The sequence below is a fragment of the Aythya fuligula genome, chromosome 2 (genome assembly GCF_009819795.1).
Source record: "Aythya fuligula isolate bAytFul2 chromosome 2, bAytFul2.pri, whole genome shotgun sequence".
Lineage (NCBI taxonomy): Eukaryota > Metazoa > Chordata > Aves > Anseriformes > Anatidae > Aythya > Aythya fuligula.
In genome coordinates, this window is record NC_045560.1 from 30,387,769 (window position 1) to 30,408,169 (window position 20,401).

Below are 20,401 nucleotides of genomic sequence, written 5' to 3' on the forward strand. Positions count from 1 at the left end.
GAGACAAAATCCCAGCTATGACTGGATAGGTGGAAAAATAACTCACACCTTCATAACTTGTCTACCCCGGATTTCAGTGTAACGTGTCAAAGTCTAGTACCCTCATTAGCACAGACTATATATATCCACCTTCCTTTGGACGGAGTTCAGCTTGTTCAGTTATTTTAAGGAACAAATCTGACTAGAACCTTGTGGTGGTTTTACCCAGCTGGGCAGCTAAGCTCCACCACAATGACTCTCTCACTCCCCCTCCTCAGAAGGAGGAGAAAAGGAGAAGATACAAGGGGCTCAAGGGTTAAGAAAAGGACAGGGAGATCACTCACCAATTATCATTGCAGGCAAAACAAACTCAGCATAGGGAGATTAGCTTGTTAGGAATAGGTAATAAATAACATTAGAGCAATGAGAAACCATAACAAAAAAAAAAACAACAAAACTTTATCTTTCACAGGGGTATGGGGATGGAGGCTGTGGTCAGTCCCTGACACTTCATCTCCGCTGCTCCCTCATGGTCACTCTCTGCCCCTGCTCCACGTGGGGTCCCTCCCATGGGATGTTGTCCTTCATGAACTAAGCCTGCAGGGGCTGCCCACAGGCAGCAGCTGCTCAAGAACTGCTCCCACATGGCTCCATACCATGAGGTTCATCCCCCAGGAGAAAACTGCTCCAGCATGGATCCCCCACGGGTGGTAGATCTCCCCAGGCCCCCCGCTCCTGCGTGGGCTCCTCTCCACAGGTTGCAGCTCCGACCCAGGGCCTGCTCCATCGGGGGCTCCTCCACGGGCTGCAGCATGGAGATCTGCTCCATGTGAGACCCATGGGCTGCAGGGGGACAGCCTGCTCCACCAGGGTCCCCTCCACAAGCCTCAGGGGAACTTCTGCTCCCAGCCTGAAACACCTCCTGCTCTCCTTCTTCTGCACTGACCTTGGGGGCTGCAAGGCTGTTTCTCATTCCTCACTCTCCCAGCTGCAGTTGCACAGCAGTTTTTTTTGTTTGTTTGTTTGTTTGTTTTCTTTCCTTTCTTAAATCTGCTCTCACAGAGGGGCAAACAACCCTGCTTATTGGCTTGGCTCTGGGCAGTAGCAGGTCCCCTTGGAGACCCCTGAAACTGGCCCTTATGATGTAACATGGGCCAGCTTCTGGATTCTTCTCACAGATGCCACCCCTGCAGCCCTCAGCTACCAAAACCTTGCCACGTAAACCCAATACAAACCTACATCTATAAGATATTTCTGCTCTGTTTTCTCTGACTTAATACAACAAAGTAATTTACACCCTGAATTTAAATTCACTGAGCTTAAGAGAAAACTAGTGTTATATCAGTAACGCTCAGCTCTCTAAACTAAACCAAATGCCCCACCAAACCCTTGAGTAGGACACTGATTTCTCAGAGGCAGATTTTTAGTTCCCAGTTACTTACTCTTGGGATCTGAATCCTAGTTCTCTGTCAACAACTGGCCACTCCACACTATTCCATCATCACTAAGCCTTGCCTGCAAAGAGGGAATCTCTCACTAGGTTAACTTTCTCCATGAAGTGCATGATGACATCTGACAGTCTCTCAGAAAACTTCACAAGAATTTAATTTCCTTCATTGTTACAGCGGCAGAAACTCCTAAAATCCAATACTTAGTCTAAAACTTTTCAGTACTCACTAGCGATTTTCTCTCTCCCCTTCCCAAACAGCCAAAAATAGTTGCTTTTAGCAATCTGTATTCTTTGATGAGGCTCGATCTCTCATTATAATTAGTAAAAGGCAATATGGCATTAGAAGCCTGGATTCCTCTGAGGGACTGGGTAATTGCTCATAGCTTTTGGGGCTACTGCTGGCCAGCTGCCACATGTATAAAGTTCCCCAAAGGTTATCATTTATACCCACTGTAAAATAAAATCTTTTCCATCTGTGAGGGACAGAGAATCAAACCTAAACAAGAGTCTCTGGCAACTTAATTCTGGACCAAAACTTCTGTTGGCTTTCCTGTTTCTCTTCAGAGATCTTTTTCACTAGCTCTTCCTCCTTTTCCCCTATAAAATTATTACAGTGTCTAGCTCTTTCAGTAGCTATTGATGTTACATCAAAAGATGCTGCAGCTCTTCTGATGCTCTTCCTGTTCTCACAGCCATTTCAGTAGCACTCCAACATCTATTTCTATCTTCAGGCTGTGACAGTTTGCCCAAGTTCTCCTCCACCAGCCTGGGAAAAAATCACTGCCAAATATTTTGCAAAACGTCTTTTCAGGCTTGTTCCTCAGGGCACATTTTGTTGACAAATTCAAAAGGACAACACAAAGCTATTTCCCCAGAGTACACATGCTGCCAGAGCTCAGAGGCCTTTTCCTTTGCCTCTCTCCCCCTACTAAGGGAAGGGCAGACCTTTCTTCTTTCTTTTAAAACCTATCTGAATCATGAAACAGTCTTGCTTTAACTGTTTCTTGTCCCTTCAATAATTTCTCATTTGCTTATGGAGCAGAATCCTCTGAACTTCTATTAACATATGATTTGGACTATAACAGTCATAAACATCCATTTAATAAAATCCTTTTTACTGATGACACAGAAAAAAGAAAAAAGAAAAGGAAAAATAAAAAAAAAAAAAGAAAGACAAAATAAAATTAAAAAAAAAAAAAGAATAAAATAAAAAAAAAAGAATAAAAAAAAAAAAAGAAAAAGAAGGACACAATACAAAACCGTCCAAACTGATCAACCTTACTCTACAGGCAATAATCACAGGTAAGCAAATGGATTACCTTTATGGCTTCTCTTTAATGTCCCTACAATTCAGGCTGGTATTAGAAATATTACATGTATTTTAGAAGAAGCAACCTCTGCCTCAAAAGCACTGTATTAAGTATCTAACCCAGCTACTAGTAGCTAACCCAGCTAATGCACCCTATGCATTTTAAGTGACATTTTCATGCAAAAATACCCTGTACCTTTTCACTTTCTTTCTCACAGAAAGGCCTGATCATGAAATCTAAAGGAGAAAAAAAGAAGAAAAAAATGAAAGAAAAAAGGAATTTATCTTAGCATACATATTTCTCTCCATTTGGCATAGACTACATGGCTATTATTACAATTATTACTGCATAAGGAGCACCCCCATCATCTCAGTTCTTTTTCTCACTTACTCTTCACAGGTATTTTAAAGCCAAGCAAAAATCTAATGCAAAACATTCCTACTGTTCTCTCTTCATAAAAAGATAAAATTTTAAATTTGACCAGAAAGGAGGACACAGAGGAACTGTCATTGGAAATAATTATTCTCCCCAAATAAATAAATAAATCCGCACACATGCAAATTAGCTGCAAAGAGGCAAGTATTAATTAATATGCTCTTTGAATTCTAGAAATAATCTTTTCTTCATTCTAAAGTAATACTTAAACTGTTCCAAAAATTCTTTTGAAGCCCCAGATTCTTATTTGGTGAGCAGATGAAGGAAGGTTTTAAACTGCAAGTATAAAGTTGACTCAACTTGAGCTCAAAATTAATTCTGTAAAATGAAATTATAGATAATCTTTGGACTGTGGAAAGACTATCCTTCAATGAGATATTATATTTATATTACTTATTTCTAACTACATTGAATTACAGTATTTTGTAAAGATATTAACTTACTGGAAGATATTTACATACTACTAAGTTCCAAGTATTTACTGGAGAGAAATATTCTGTGATTAAGAACAAGTATTGTAGAACCCATACTCTTCTTTGCTGTTCAACTACATTTATGGATACTGGAAAAAGCTGGTATGTATTCCAGAAAGGAATTTTAAATTCAGAGTTTTTGTTTACTAGGTAAAAAACATATATTGATAACATGATTCTCAGCTTTATATGTGATGAAGAGGACAGACAGACAAGATGTGGTAGGAACTTCTTCATGAGATAGCAAGGAGAGTATCTGGACACAGAGCTAAGTGAAGGCCTTGTTTATTTAACTATGTTTGCAAGAATATAATGAAACACACAAGATCGTTGGACTATATTGAACTGGAACAAAGTGTCTTTCAGTCAGAAAGTGAAAAATATCTCTATTCAACTATTAGGATCCAAGTGAGGAGTTTAACAGGTGCTTTTAGCAAGAGATCCATATATCTTTTTTGGCAACCAAAATGGGAGTTGAGGCTGAAAGACCTCTTAAGGCCAGGACAGCTTGATCCATACTGAATCCAGTTGCAGTTTTTCACATATAACATAACTCTAGAAGTCCTTTAAGCCTATTATTTGTGCAGCCTGTATCTCAATATAGTTTGAAAATTCTTTACATGACTGAAGTTAGTTGATGCACAAGGGAAGCAACACATTTAGTTTCCTCCTAAATTCTGTTACAGGTCAGAAGGTCTGAAGAAGCGGCACTTGATTTCTCCTTTAAAACCCAGATGGGCCTATTCCTTTGTTATTCTCAGAAAATGTCGTATGCATAAATGTGCTTCCAGCAAAGTATTGCTCCAGCAGTCATCTTCATAAAAACAACTATTAGACCACAAATGTGATGTGTGCTTGTGTAGAGAGCAGCAGCTGGGGGTGCCAGAGAAGCAAAGGACTATCTCACTTTGTAGCCAGCTTAGGCTGAAGGGATTTGGTGTGAGGAAGAAACTGTGAAGGTGTTTTTTTGTTTGTTTTTCCTCCTGACAGCTAAGCTAATATGCAAAACACAGGTAAAACTATTTTAGGAAGACTACTTTCTGGGTGGACAGGTACATAAAATGCAGAACACATACTCATTTATTTTCAGGAGTGGAGTTAGTGTTCTTAAATTTACTCAGGCTTTATAAAAATAAAATAAATAAAGGCACTTGAGCATTCATGTTCTTTGGACTCACCCATTGAAGGTATCTGTTATCTGTTTTGTATCAGCTATAGTAAATGCTGTGAAGCACCCTCCTGCTGCCAACATTTAGTGTTTGAGCATTACAATACAATAAAGAACTGTTAAGTGTGAATTCTGAATTACATCCAGCGAGCTCAGGTTAGTCTATGCTCTCTAGCGGTTTGCTTAAGAATCTCTTTATGGTTTCTTTTAATTTAGTCTACTAATCCGTGTTATTACTTTTGATTTGCACACCAAAATATGTGTGCACTAATATAGATATCAGAAAAAACACTTTTTGGAGGTCTTACTGAGTGAATTCCCTGTACTGCTTTCTTTCAGTCTCATGACGTTTTTGAGAAACTACAGTCTTTATTCCATTATTCACTTTAGGCGTGATTCAAACTTAAATAGGGAATATGAATATTATATTTTGTAAATTTAAGAAAGTTCATGTGTTAAAAATTTCTAAAGCGAATATCACGTTACAATTCAGGTAAGATTTAGGAAGTAAGGCCTACATATCAAACTGAATGAATGGCAGAGCAAATAAAAATCCCAAGTAACAGCAGGAGAGTGGAAAATGAGTCACTTTGCTATACCTTCCCTACTGTATTCCAGAGACCTTCAAAAAAACACAAACAAAACCACTCTCCAGCATAAGGCAAGGCTGCAGGATCATGACACTTTTTTTTTTTTTTTTTGGCATGCATATTCCAGAAAGCTTAACCTTCCTACAGTGTTACTTTACCAGTGTTATCATCGCTCCTTCCAGCAAGAGTCTCCAAGGCTCCTCAGGAACTACAGGGTATCTTATTTCATAAACCAGGAATTTCATCAAGTCTTCTCATTCCTTTTAAACTTAAATAAATCATGAAACTACTAAACTTCACACTAAAATGTGAATTGCCATTGATTCCTGCAAAATTTTGTTTAATCTTTTATGACTGGAAGTACAAACACAAAGAAGCACGATGGTCAAATGACATTGTTGATACAGAAGTGTACCAAGGCACTGTGACCTACGGGATTATATCATGAAAGGAGATTCACTGGCAACTCTAGCCAGCCAAATTCTGCTAGGATTTTTACTTCACTATTTTGTCACGTTCAACAAGGACAATGGAATTTCAAAGCAATTATATATTCAAACTTCATAAAGCTCCACATAATTACTATACAGTAGTGAGTAAAGGCATTTACTAACACAATATTTCATATCTCTGTATGTTAGATATATAACAAATTTGAAAATGTTGGATCCAATTATTTTTTAATAAACAAAATTGTGTTTTAAAGTCTTAAACACACATTTAAAGATACTGTTATTCAGTCATTTAGCAAAATTAAATTAGACAGATCACAGGTTCAAAATATGGCCCATATCTGGTTTATATTCCCCTGGAATTATGTATCAACCATTATATATTATTATATACTATTAACATTTTTTTTCTTATTGCCTCTGAAATTTAACTATTTTTACAAAAATAGTTATAGAGGCCTCACATTTTCATACAACAAACATCCTTCTGTTCCAGACAACCAGAGGAAACGAGAAAGAACACAGTTTAAGGACATCATGTCTTTCTTTTATATATACACAAACAAATCCAAACAATTTTACCAAACACATTATTCTGATATCAACAGCAATCAAAGCAAAGACTCTGAATTATGATGTGTGCAAGAAGTGTTGGAGGAGGAAAGGAAAGTGAAAGGAAAAGAAACATATTAACAGCCCTGCCCAGTAACGAAGAGTAATGAAGATGACAAATACTTTGGCAAATGCTGCACTGAAGGTTTAAATTATAAGAATGTATAGGGAAAAATAAACGAATAAATAAAAAATAACAACACTGTAACTGTTATATCTCTCTGTATTAGAGATCTTACACATCTAGTACTGGAGAAAGAAAAACAAAACAAAAAAACACATTTAAAACCTTTTCACAGGAAAAAGCAAATGTTTACAGAAGGAAATATTTTCATTAAAACTGCTATATTATGTTTACTATCCATTTTATGATGCATTTTAAAAGAAGCAAGTTTCTTCATATCAACATCAAACATACAATTTTTTGTTACAATGCTTTCTGAAGCCAATGCAACATCAATATAAATTTTGTATGTGTTCTTTTTAAGCTCTTTATATTTTCATCTTGTCTCCCTTTGTTTAATATTTCTGTACGCTACATACAAATAAAAGAAGTATTAGAAAAGTTTGAACATTCATTTCTCAGACTCATACCAGATACCTAAGGAAGAGATTCTAACTGATTAAGTACTGAAGAGGTAGCAATGTCTTTAAATTATTAAACTTTATAACTATTAAAGGAGAAATGAAATAGCTCCTTCTTTGGTAATATCACTAATATTTAAAACAATATGTCGAGTAAGTTTCCTTCATCCCTAAAACTTACACTTTGAGACAGGATGGTGGCATGGGGAAGAAACATGATTTGTTAATAAATAGAATACTTTAAACTTTACAGCAATACAATAGTAGAAAACAGTGAGATTCATATACTCCTGTTCCAGAAAGCATCATGTAAATATTTCTACCTATTTGTTGTTGTTGTTGAATGAAATTGCATTATATAAATACTTCATACTTCAAATTCATACTTCAACTTGATATCATAATGTATTATGAATCCCAATAGTAAATTCCACTGGAATGTGAAAAAAAGTTAAATCTAACAATCATTTTATTATTATTTTATTAAGTTACTACACTGATGAACAATTAATTAGATGCTGTGGTGTCATAGGCACAAAAAAGAAATCAGTGGTCTTCATTTACTTTACATGCTTTATACTTTGTAATGAAATGTTTCCTTTAGTAATAAATCAACAGCATTCATAAATTAAGAGACTTGATCTTATTTATGATACAGGAAAACTTCTGAAACATTCTTGAACTTTAGTTCAGTTCCTATCAGGCTTTACAAACTGCCACCTAAATCTGACTTCTCGTGTTTAGTATCTAGTCCCATAAGCATGCAATTCTGAGTTATTTATTCAGGAAAATTAATGGAATTTTTGCCTTAATAATAACTAAAGAGCTGTATCTTCAGCTTAGGCAGATTTTTATTTCCCGGTCTTGTATGGGAGATAACCAACTTCAAATTTACTACAATATTAGAAACATCTTCATATTGAACAGCTAGATTTGTTTCTACTGGAATTTCCATGTTTCACAGAATCACAGAACTGTAGGGGTTGGAAGGGACCTCGAAAGATCATCGGGTCCAACCCCCCTGCCAAAGCAGGTTCCTCAGAGCAGGCTGCCCAGGTAGGCGTCCAGACAGGCCTTGAATATCTCCAGAGAAGGAGACTCCACAACATCCCTAGGCAGCCTGTTCCAATGCTCCATCACCCTCACCATGAAGAAGTTATTTCACATGTCAGAGTGGAACTCCCTGTGCTCTAACTTGCAGCCATTGCCCCTTGTCCTATCCCCACAAACCACTGAGAAGAGGTTGGCTACATCCTTCTGTCCCCCACCCCTCAGATATTTATATACACCGAGGAGATCCCCTCTCAGTCTTCTCTTCTCCAGGCTGAACAGACCCAGGTCTCTCAGCCTTTCCTCATAAGGAAGATGCTCCAGGCCCTGTATCATCTTTGTGGCCCTCCACTGGAGTCTTTCCAGGAGATCCCTGTCTTTTTTGTACCGGGGAGCCCAGAACAGGACACAGTACTCCAGGTGAGGCCTGACCAGGGCAGAGTAGAGGGGGAGGATCACCTTTCCTCCAAGAGTGAAAAAGCTTTCCTCTTAAACCTCACTCTAGTTGCCTACAAATTGTAATGATGAATTTAAGAAGGCAAAGTTGTAGAAATACACTCTCCAAATACACAGTCATAATCAGGCTAAGTGGTATCGCACTGAATAATAACTGTTCAGTAAAGAAGAAAAAAGTTACTGTGTCACTGACTGGTTTTCTTTGTTTGCTTTTTCTTTTCCCCTGAAGAAGAGATTTTCTGGATGAAAAAAAAGCCGTAGACGTGAATGATAATTTAACCACTTATTTAACAGTGAATAATATTAATAATACAATAATACTGTAACATGTTAACTATCTAATGACTCCAGTTTAATATTCTATTCTACAGTTACAAATATCCTTAATTTTTAAGTAGAGGCAAAATGACATATTTTAGAAAGTACTTACATTCTGCGTATTTCTGAAGCTGAGAGAATTCTCCAGGACTAAGGTTAACCCACTTCTCCTGGCTCGTCATAATGGCAGAAATGGTACTCGTTAAATATCAGAAAAGCATTCCTTTTGACCAAGTTGATACAAGCTCCATAAAGATCTGTAGTTTCAGTTCACAGTGCTTGAAGACTTGATAGGTGGCATTAGTATAAAGTTTCTGATGCTATGAGCTGTTCCCAATTCGTTGGTCCAGCGGTGAGATACAGCACTGTTAAAATAAGGTCAAACATTAGAAGTCTAAATACCAGTTCTACTACTAGAATAGCTGTAACTGATAAGTATTTTGTCATACCTAGTTTTGCTCAAAATTTGTATATAATTAGTTTTATAATGTCTATAACTAGTTTTATAATAAATTTTATTTTCTTATTTCCAATTGCTTATGTGCAGCATTGATCATGAATTATTATCTTATCCATTGCTTATGATCAAATTGTATCTGGATAATTTGTGTGGGGATGCTTTTTCAGTAATGTCCACTGCAGATACTATTTATCGGTAACATTATTCCCCTATAATTTTAAATGAGACTCAGATAACAAGGTTTGTATCCAATTATGTTGTTGCATAGTGTGGCCTTGTCAAAAATGTTCCAAAGCTTCAGTCTCCCCATGTGAAAATGAAATTAATTGTATTTAGCAATTTTGTGAGATATTCACGAGAGCTATTTAAATATTAACTGTTCTAGCAAAATAGTAGGGGGTTGATTTTAAGAATATGTCACAACATTGCTGAAGACACTATTAAAAAATCAAATATAATTTGCATTGTTGCAAATTGGTTCAGACAAAAATATCAAACTTTGGGTACCATCTCATTCAAGTTCTACATTGTTTTTACCTCTGTAAGCAGACCTTACGAATGAAATACATTACCAACACCACTCCTTGCACAACAGGTAGGATACCTTTCATCTAATTTTATCCATCTGGAAGTCAGGTATCTCATCTAAGGTTGTCAGCTAGGGCTCTCTCTTTAATCAGCAGAAAGAGACAGGCAGCCCAGACAGCAATTAATCCCTCCAGTTTCAACATAATCTTAAGATGTGATGAATTACCTTCTTGCAGTATTTATCTTTCTCTATTGATTGCAGAGGTTGCCTAGATGACAAGTTTAGACTAGAAAACTAATTTTAGACTGTAAGTGGAATCTCTTTATATGCCTAGCAATAGCGTTATTTACAAGGGTCAGATTACAAACAGAGCAAAGGAAAAAATCAGTCCTGAAGAGACTGACGTAATAAAAGAAAGAGCTTAAGAAGGAAGATGTTGGCAGCTGGGAGAGGAGAAGAAAAGGCATGTTGTCTCAGTTTGAAGAGATGGGGAATAAATAAAAATAAAAAGCAGAGTGGCTAGGAACAGAAGAATATATATATACAATTTATTATAATATAATCTACATATAATATTATCTACATATATATATATATATATAAACACAACTCATTAACCCAATTATAGACAACATTTATTTATTATATATATTTGTCTCCTTGTCTCATATATATGAGCATCACTCCTGGACAAAGAAATTCAGGAAGACACCTTAGTCCCTAAGTATACTTTCATTGTTTATGCCCTTCTTGATGAATGTATATGTGTATTAATAGAAAGTCGCATCATCCAAATACAGTAATAGGTGTGCAACAACTGCCCTCTATTTTAAAATTTGAACCAGAAGACATTCCTACACTTCCTCAAGTTAGAATAAAACATAAGGATAAGTTAGAAAGGGTAAAATTTAGGAGCTGAGTGAACAAACAGCAAAAGCTAATAAGAGCATGGAGACTGAGATGGAAAAAGCAATATTAATATGGATAATGTTGGCCAGGAATGAGGCTCATCAGCCTTTAAACATCAGTGAATCACCGTTAGTGCCAGAAAAAGGGGACTAACTACAAAAGCTGAAACTGACATTCAATCAAAAAGCTATCATTCTGTCTGGAGAGCCTCAGTCCTCTTATTTAAAACAAGAGAAAATAATGATGGTCAATAGAGACATTTTAATCAAATTAGAGACGTTTCATTTCTAAAAGTTGATTAGATTGTATTGAAGACAGTTTTATTTCTTCAAATATTTTTTCATATTCGTGACAACTAATTAGGTTTTACTGAAAATGGTTTTATATTTGCATAGTTGATTTAATAGACTCAAAATTTTATACCGTGATTTCATACAGTATTATTTTTTTGAATTAGGAACTACATTAGCTTCATTACCTGTAAAAGCTAACACTGTTGAATGCTGTACAGTTAGAGATCATCTCAATTATTGAATATGAGTGTTTGTGATAGGAAGCCTAGCATTAGAATTGCTATGGTTGGCAAGGTAATACCTGCTGTGGGCTCTAAACTGATCAGTCTATTCACATGCAATATCTTTAACTGAACTCTGTCTATAGGGATTGCTACATCCACAGTACATGGACAGTGAAAATGAACACTTTGTCATTGACTTCCCCTTCTCCAACTTCAGATCAAAATCATCAACTCTGAAACAGGATATCCTTTCTCCTTTACCTGACATCCAGGCTCACCCTGTGAACAGCACTGCAAGAAAAGCCAAGACCTGAATGAGATGGGAGAGCAATGGAAAATTTGGTATGGCAGTCCACAGGAAAGAAAATGGAATGTGTAAACATAAAGCCAACCAAGTTTTCATGGAAGACAATAAGAATTTAAGGCTACATTGTAATTCTGGAAAACTCCCTAAATACAAATCCTACCTTAAAAAGAGAAGATGTGGGGGATCCAGTGTAACTAATTTGCCAAGCTTAATCCTGGAAAGGTAATGGGGAGGTAGACAGTCACTGAGGATGACTAACTGGTCTTTGGGCTGCTGCCAGATTCTGTACATCACCTCAGTGCCTATGATGCAGGAATATGCAGAAACATAATGGAGAAAATCTCAGGAAAAGAAATTTCATACAGGCTTCCCTTTTCAGTTTTCAATTAGGTTCTGCAGTAGGGGAGTCCTAAATAAGGAGAGGTAGTTCCCTGAATCTGACTTTTTTTTTTTTTTTTTTTGTACTTAAACCTTTTATAGTGTCTTTTTCCACATTCTATATATAGACAACAATATAGCTGTAAGCAATCATGTACATTACATAGATGCCAAGGCTAAGAGCCATTGATGCACATTTACATTATATGATGTCTCATTTGTAAAGATTGAGATCTCCTATATCTTACAAAAAATCTTAATTTCTGTACAAGATTGGTTTACAGCATCTTTTTCAGCACAGTTTAATTTAAATGCCTACTTTTGCACATTATTTTAGTGCTTTCTCTCTCTCAGTGCTTGAGGATAGTCATGCAGTGAGAAAACTATACACAAGTGCATAAAGAAGAAAGTAGTTACAGGGGTAGTACATAACAGAAAGAAAAAGAAAGGAAAAAAAAAGAAAAAGATAAATTACTTCAAAGAACACACTATAGTATACAGTTAAAACATACAGAATGACAGGTAGGTATCTCTTCTACTGATCCTCAAAGAGTTTAACCCATTCCAGGAAACATGGATTTGTGCACACATTTCGTTACTATCTGCTTAGATACAATTCACAGCCTGACACAAAGCAGTCCTCACAATTAAGAGAAATCAGGCTGTATTAATGAATCATTCATTTTATCACATAAAGAAATATATATATAAAAAAACCTGTCTACTGTGACTAAGATTTTTTTATTATATATATATTTTTTTCAATTCTAGTCTCCCTTTCAAAAACTTGTTTTTCTTTACGTATTTTAGGTTTTATACAGTTTTTCTGTCAAGATTCCCACCACTTCACATAACCAAATTAGGAAACAAAACTTTGTTAGAAACTCTACAAATCCAATTACTCAGCATTCAGACAATAATGCTAACAAACTCAGATTTCCAGGAATCCACCATGCCCTTGAAATTCTCTGCTGCTCTGAAGAAACCACCCTGAAGAACAGAGAAGAGACAGGAATATAAAATGGAGGAAAAGATAATAGATAAGAGCATATACACTATATGTTAGACTCAGCACTCACATCATCTCATCACAGCTCATAAAGTCCTTACTGCAAGGAAATGGAGTTTCTAGAAAGTACGGGGAAAAACTATTACTCTCAGTTCTAAAGAAACAAATCAACAATACTGGGTTCAGCTTCAGACACCATATCCAGAGGATGACTGTGGTCTGTGCAAAGAGGCATGACGTTCAACAAGGCTAAGTGCTGGGTCCTGCAATTAGGTTGTACCAACCCAACACAGTGGTATAGGCTTACGTAAGAGTGGCTGGAAAGTTGCTTGGAAGAAAAGGACCTGGGGGGTGCTGCTTGACAGCTGGCTGAACATGAGCCAGGAATGTGCCCATATGGCCCAGAAGGCCAATGGCATCCTGGCCTCCATCAGAAATAGTGTGGCCAGTAGGACAAGGGAAGTGATTGTTCCCTAGTACGTGGCACTGGTGAAACTACACCTGAAATACCATGTTCAGTTTTGGGCCTCTCAGTACTAGGATATTGAATTGCTTGAGCGTGTGCAGAGAAGAGCAACAGAGCTAGTAAAGGGACTGGAAAACAAGACTAATGAGGAGTGACTGAGGGAACTGCAGCTTAGCCTGGAGAAAAGAGGTTGAGGAGAGACCTCATCCCTCTGTATAACTACCTGAAAGGAGGGTGTAAGTCTCTTATCTCAGGTTACAAGTGATAGGACGTTAGGAAATGGCGTCAAGTTGTGCCAAGTGAGGTTTTGATTGGACATTAGGAAAAATTTCTTCATTGAGAGGGTAGCCAAGCATTTGAATGGGCTGTTCACGGAATTGGTGGAGTCCCCATCCCTGGAGGTGAGACACGTGGATGTGGCACTAAGGGACATGCTTTAGAGGCAGGACTCAATAGGTCATATTGATGTCTGGACTTTATGAATGTCTTTTCCAACCTCGATGATTCTACAATTACAAGTATGTCCAGCTCCTCAACCAACTCAACTCCCTCCTGAAAGGGAGGAATGCTTCTTCTGGGGTCCATCCTCACTACTGTGACTGAAAGCACAAACCTCTTCTTAACACATACCTTAAGGAGCTTTTCTATATTAATTGTAACAGAGAAACCTGAAACAACCAAGAAACTGGCCTTTGGAATTATCCAGCTATTTTTGACTTCCTGAGAATATTGTACAGATGCACATCTCACATGTAACTTCATCAGTAATTTCCAATTACTCCATAAAGTGAGGACGGGATAAGGTTGATGCCAAGAAGGGGTGCAAGTGAGAAAATGGTGATTTTAAAAAAGCATCCTCTATTGTATATGAGAGTCAGAACTTCAAGTCTTTTTTTTTCCCCCCACACTTTCCTTTAAATTACTGATTCAGAACATCCCTCCCACCATGTGGGAAACAGAACTGTTAAATGACTAATTCATTTAGCCTATCATGAAAACCTTGTTTCAATCTGTTTATGTTTTTAGTAGGAAAGAAGGGAGCAGAGGGTGGAGAGGAGGAGGAGGGAGAACATGAACCCTAAGGAGACAAGTTTCCTTCCAGGGAAACTATAGTTCTCCACAACATGACTGATTTTTTTTGCAAAAAAAAAATTTTTGCAAAAAATTTTTTGCAAAAAAAATTTTGCAAATAAAAATTTTGCAAATTTTTGCCTGAACAACAGGAATAAACAACACAGAATGTTTTGTACCTTAATTGCTATGGAGGTTGAAGCAATTATGCTTTTCAAGGACTTTCTATACAGAATGTACTTGGCATTTCCTTCAGTTGGGTCCTATACCTTCACCATGGTTAACTAGGTCCTGTGGGTGACATGGACTTTGCAAAGGAAAATTTGCACATGTCAGATAACATGTTATGAAACTATTCTCCATCAATCCCTGAAATAGGTAGAGAAAGCAGGCATATTCTTTGTACAGACAGGACCAAATCATCTTTCCTCTGAACATTCAGTGTCATTTGTAGGCCTATCAAACAATGGAAAAGTACTCTTTCAATGAACACTTGCAGAGACAAATTCCACCTTCATGTGTAAAATACATGATATTTTATGATATACTCTCGTGATCATATATATTAATATCATATAAATGTTTAACCAAGATTATGATGCACTATTTCTGCTTTATTAATTAAGCTGTTGAGATCTAAGTACATAGTATTTCTTGGGCACTGAATGACCACACTCACTATTGAACACCACAATATACTCCGTACTAAGGCTGCAATTGTCAGAGAAACTATTAAACACAACAAGAAAACCAAACCAAACCAAAAACCTAGCATCTCTAATTCCTTGAAAATGCTGGCATTATTTATGGATAGCCAATTTGTGAAAAATATTGTTGCAATTAGTTTTACTCTTTGTAGAAAATAAAGTCTTTAACAACAAAAATACTCCAAATTCAGGTGGTTGAAAGTATATCCTGAAGAGTTTTGGAAGGAAAAAAAATCCAATCAAAAACATTTACTAATCATCATCCTGATTTCATTATTCTCAAATACACAAACACTATGATTGTTTCTAACTGCTGCTGGATCAACTGTATGAATTGTGAAATACGTTCATCTGATTCATGTCAGTATGGAACAATGCTAGGGCCGCACGGTATGATGAATGTGACCTTCTGTCTTACGTACCCTTGTATAACCACAAGTCTAAGAAAAACAGAGTGGTTAATGTATATAGTTCTTGTATCTTGCAAAGGAATGTTTTAGCAATCTGTGTCAATAGAGAGCTTGAAGGGAAATGTATTTGTAGGCTTTTCCTTGAAGTCTATGATATCTGGGGGATTTCAGAATAACTGCTAACCATTATGACTATTGCATGGGACACTATGAAAGTCTCTGATATCTGGCCAGGAGATTAAGGAGACGGGGAGAGCTGAAGAACAACTAAAAGACAAAGCTTGTGGGGGACACTGCACAAGTCTCTGACGTACAGCCAAGCTGGACAAAGGAGAAGGACAAGAGGGAGGAAGACTATGAGTCTTCAGCACGAGAGACCCCCAGAGGGACCAGCGGAGACTGATACGCATGCTCCAGTAGGAGGGTTTAGATTCCTGAAACTAATTATAGTTTCAGGTTTTTTTTAGAAAGTAGTAATGTTTTTTTTAGAAGTAGTAATGAATATGTATTAGCCTAGGAGCATAAAAATCAGCTGCTTGATGTAACTGGTGTGCGTCTTGGTGGAGCAGAGATTCCTGGCGCACCCAGCGCTGTTTGCATACCTCTATTCCTTTAATAAATTGTAAACTTTGTGTATAGTCCTATTTTGAAGACTGAGACATTTATTACATGAATGGAAAAAAAAAAAAAAAGAGAGATCCCATAGAAAATATAGAAAACTATATTTTCCTATATAAATTGAACCTGTATGTTTTATATAATACCCTCTCATTTTTCCATAGTATTTAGCATACGTAAAGCCATTTTAGTAATAGACATTCTTTCTCAGTTTGGGAAAGGACACTTACTGATATAAATTATAATTCAGAAATACTAACTCTAAATAAATATAAATATACTGAAATCAGTGAAAAAAATTTTTGCCAGACTGAAAATATCTCCCTTTAAAGGAGTGACTTGAACAAAATTCAAACTATGCATGTTTTCCTGACTACTTTATCCCCAGGTGTAGTAGTTCAGGATATGCAAAACTATCCATATAAATTTTAATATATATATGTGGGCTGTATTCCCTAGAGAAGCAATTATTCGAATTCTCTTCCTCAAATTATTTATATGGAATATATCAGCAAACACTGGGAATACATGCAGTACCAGAAAAAAAAAATGAAAAAAAAAAAAAAAACACCAACAAACACAACACATCGTGATATGATAAGCAGAATACTTGAATACCCAATAAAACATTTCACTAACACTATTTTCTGTGACAATGAGAAGAAATACTAGCAACAATAACCAGTATAAATTGATCAGGATGCAAGACCTTATATATTTATTTACATTTTAAATAGAGACATATATACATTTTTTCACTTTGCTCTTTGCATACCTTAACTTTGTGTACCAGGACTGCTTTACAAGCAATTTCAGATGGATCTCAAATATTTCCAACTTATTCTAGGCTTGCTGTTTTCAAGTTGCTATACTAAGCATCTACCACATCAAAAGAACTACACCTGGTGTTCTCAATGTTTTCTTCACTAAAAGTAATATTGAAGTAAATTAAATCAAAGCATAAAACTAGGACAATAAAATGCCAGAATGTTTATGGGCTGATGTACTGTAGGTACTTCGCTTAGGTCTAAAGCCTTTCTTAAATAAATAATTAAATTACATAATGAATAATTTTTTTTTTTTTTTTTTTTTTTTAAGAAAAAAAAACTTTTCTTTTCAGACTGGAATTCATTTTACACTCATGAGGGAAACAGCATATAATTCAAAAATCTTCTTTAAATGGGAGTTATTGACCTATTACCAATGTTAAAGTGTTGTCCATCACAATTTTAGAAAAAAATATATTACATTCTGCATTTATAGGTAATTGTTTATAAAGCAATTTTTAAAATATGTCATTTTTGCATGAAATGCAAAACTCTTAAAAAGAGCCAAACCCTTAAAAGAGCTAAATCACTAAGGCATATGACTTAAATCTCTAAGGCATATTCTTTAATAAATGGAGCAAAGTAATCTAGGACAATAAAAGCCCAGGATTTGACGGGTGTAACTATAATATGTAGGAAGTTCTCAGTCATAGAGCACATTTGGCTCCACTGGATAAATCACTCAGTCAAGAGAATTAATCACAACTCTTTCCACGTCACACACTATTTAGTTTCTCCACCAAAAACTCCTCCAAAGTTTCAAATAAACATCTTAGAATAAACACCTTAGTGGCAACTGCTTCTTTCCAGTCTGTGCTTTTGCCACCTTTTCTATGACAATCAGTTTCAGAAGTGCACCCTTTGGTGGGAATCCTGCATTAATCTGCCCACAAGTGGCACAAGTAGCTGATCCCACATTACCAGAGTGTTCAGCTGTTTGGTTAATATCTGTCATATGTTGTTCCTCTTTTCTTTCCATTTCTTCTCATGGGATGAACTGTAAATTCAGCATAACAATTAATTTCTGTTGGCAATCAGCTACAGTTATTTTGTGTATAATTGTTTGGTATAATTAATCTCTTCATATTTAGGTGCTCTAGGGGTGGTTATGCTAGAGGAAGGCAAAGCTGAAAAGTTATAACTAGGAAAGATTTCTGATGATCCTTAATTTCCTGGGGCAGAAATTCCTACTTCATGCTCAGAAATAAGCCTTTGAAGAGATGTACTTTAGTCTTGTGACACAACTGTTCCACTGCGCTCAAGGAAAAGATTTGTTAACTGCTGTCCTCATTCCAAAGTTTTATGCACTTTTAAAATAGGCTGGGAACAGGGTAATTCAGTGGCTTTTAAATAATATGTGAGTATATGAACCTGATTTAATCTTCAACAGGAAATTTGTGCAAAGAATACAGAACAGGTTAGCAGGCAGGTTAATGGATTTTGTAGCAGAAAGGCATGACACATTGTTTTTCACTAGCTTTTTTTTTTGTGTGTGTGTGTATGTGTTATTCCCCATCCCCCTTCACCTTCCCCAGGGAGAGCTACATGCAGAAGTTATTGCAGTCCAGGGACATGAATAGCCGACGCTATGTCATTGTCCACTGGGATATTGCGGAGCCTTCTAGACAACTACAAAGGATTTCATATTTATTCAATTAGCTTACTGTCACTGAACTCTTTTATAGCAATACTACCAAAATGGATTTCGAAAGTGGGATGGGCCCTTGCCTACAGGAATGTGTATCCACAGCCAAAGGAAACTGTGATGGCAGCAGCATCTCAAACTACTATTCCCTGTTCACCCCTTCAGTTTCTGACGTTCAAATTCAACTCCAAGGAGACATTGTATTTCAGGTTTGGGAAGGCTCTGTGAACATTGTCACTTGCGCATTCCTAGCTCTTCCTAGCTCTAGGGCATGTCCGCAGTGCCACCAAGGGCATAGATGAAGCTAACAAAGTGCAACAGTCCCATCGAGTCTTCTAAACATCTGAAAATAAATAAATAATTAATGAGTACTTAACTGTACTTTTAATTAATGATGGTATATAATTGCACTTTCATGAGACCTAAATTTGTGTTCTTTTCCCATGGTGTTCAATATAAAAATCTTACTTTTGTTAATTTGAATTTCCTTGTATTTTCCCATCTTGGGGGAGGGGGGGGAATTGATCCTCTTCCCCTTGAGAATGTTAGAATGTTTCTTGTCTGAGCTAGCATATATTATTCTTGTATTTTTTAAATATTTATTCTCTGGAAAAAGGCTCTGCATTTCTGTTGTCTTTTTTCCAGGATGTTTTTCTTCACAGTTCTACCTAAGAGCTTTTTCTCCTCTGTTTTAGCTTATGTGAAGTTCTTTTCCCCCGTAACTTTAAAAAGCAAAAGATACACAAGCTTGATACACTTCCTTCTGTTTCACATTTGAAATAATAACGACAAATGAGGGGGAAGGGGGAGGAACTTAGTCCATTCTGACAACATTTTTAGGCTTTTCATTAGAAAGGCTTACCTATTAGAATATAGTAACTAATTAATAACTAGATATCAAATAGGATTATTTATATAAGAACATCAGAACAAATATACAAACAGAGAAAAAAATCATTTTGGTTTCTGTGCTTAAATTATTAAGGAATTCTTCTTCAGTCACAAATGAAAAAAACAAGTATAATGAAATGGATGGCACCTTCGTAACACTACGTTCGTTCTTCTGTAAGTAAATGGAATAAGCATATAATTTACTCTTCTGGACTACACTCCCACACAGAACAGAGTTTCCCACACAGAACAGAACTATCAGAGGAAAGTGCTACCGCTCTCCTCATAATAGCAATTACTCACATACTGCCTCCATGAATGTATATTCTTATCTTTTATAGCAGCAACATTAACTACAAGTGACTGTAAACCTGCATCTATTTCACTAGGACAACCTAGAAAAGTCTTTCTGCTTTGAACCCATATTCTGTTTTACGTTGTTTCTCAAATGAAGCACTGGGATGTACACGTTGCACTTGGTGCATTACAAGTCAGTGTGACAGACAGCCCTTACTCAACAATAAATATATAATTATTATTATATTATTTTTTAAAAAGTCACTAAGACATTGCTGAATTAGCCACAACATGGCAACTTCAGATTTCAATTAATGGAAATTAAATAAATTTAGGTACTGATAATTTCTAACAAAAGCGTTTACAAATGTTGGACATTCTTAACTGACAAAAAGTCAGTTAAGGGAGTCAGTTAATTTCCCCTACTATTAAGGGAAAATTACTCTGCAAGGTGATATCATACATTTGAAGCAGGAAAGATG

General features: G+C 36.3%; 1 protein-coding gene across 9 annotated transcripts in view; it reads right to left on the reverse strand.

The window, feature by feature from the left end:
• DGKB (diacylglycerol kinase beta) overlaps nucleotides 1-20,401 on the reverse strand; it is a 361,100-nt gene that overhangs the window by 318,431 nt on the left and 22,268 nt on the right. For all 9 annotated transcript variants that reach the window (XM_032182678.1, XM_032182686.1, XM_032182684.1 and 6 more), the window contains exon 2: nucleotides 8,991-9,243. In XM_032182678.1, coding sequence (XP_032038569.1) covers nucleotides 8,991-9,060 — 70 coding nt within the window. In that variant the 5' untranslated portion in view covers nucleotides 9,061-9,243. The remainder of the gene's footprint in view (nucleotides 1-8,990; nucleotides 9,244-20,401) is intronic.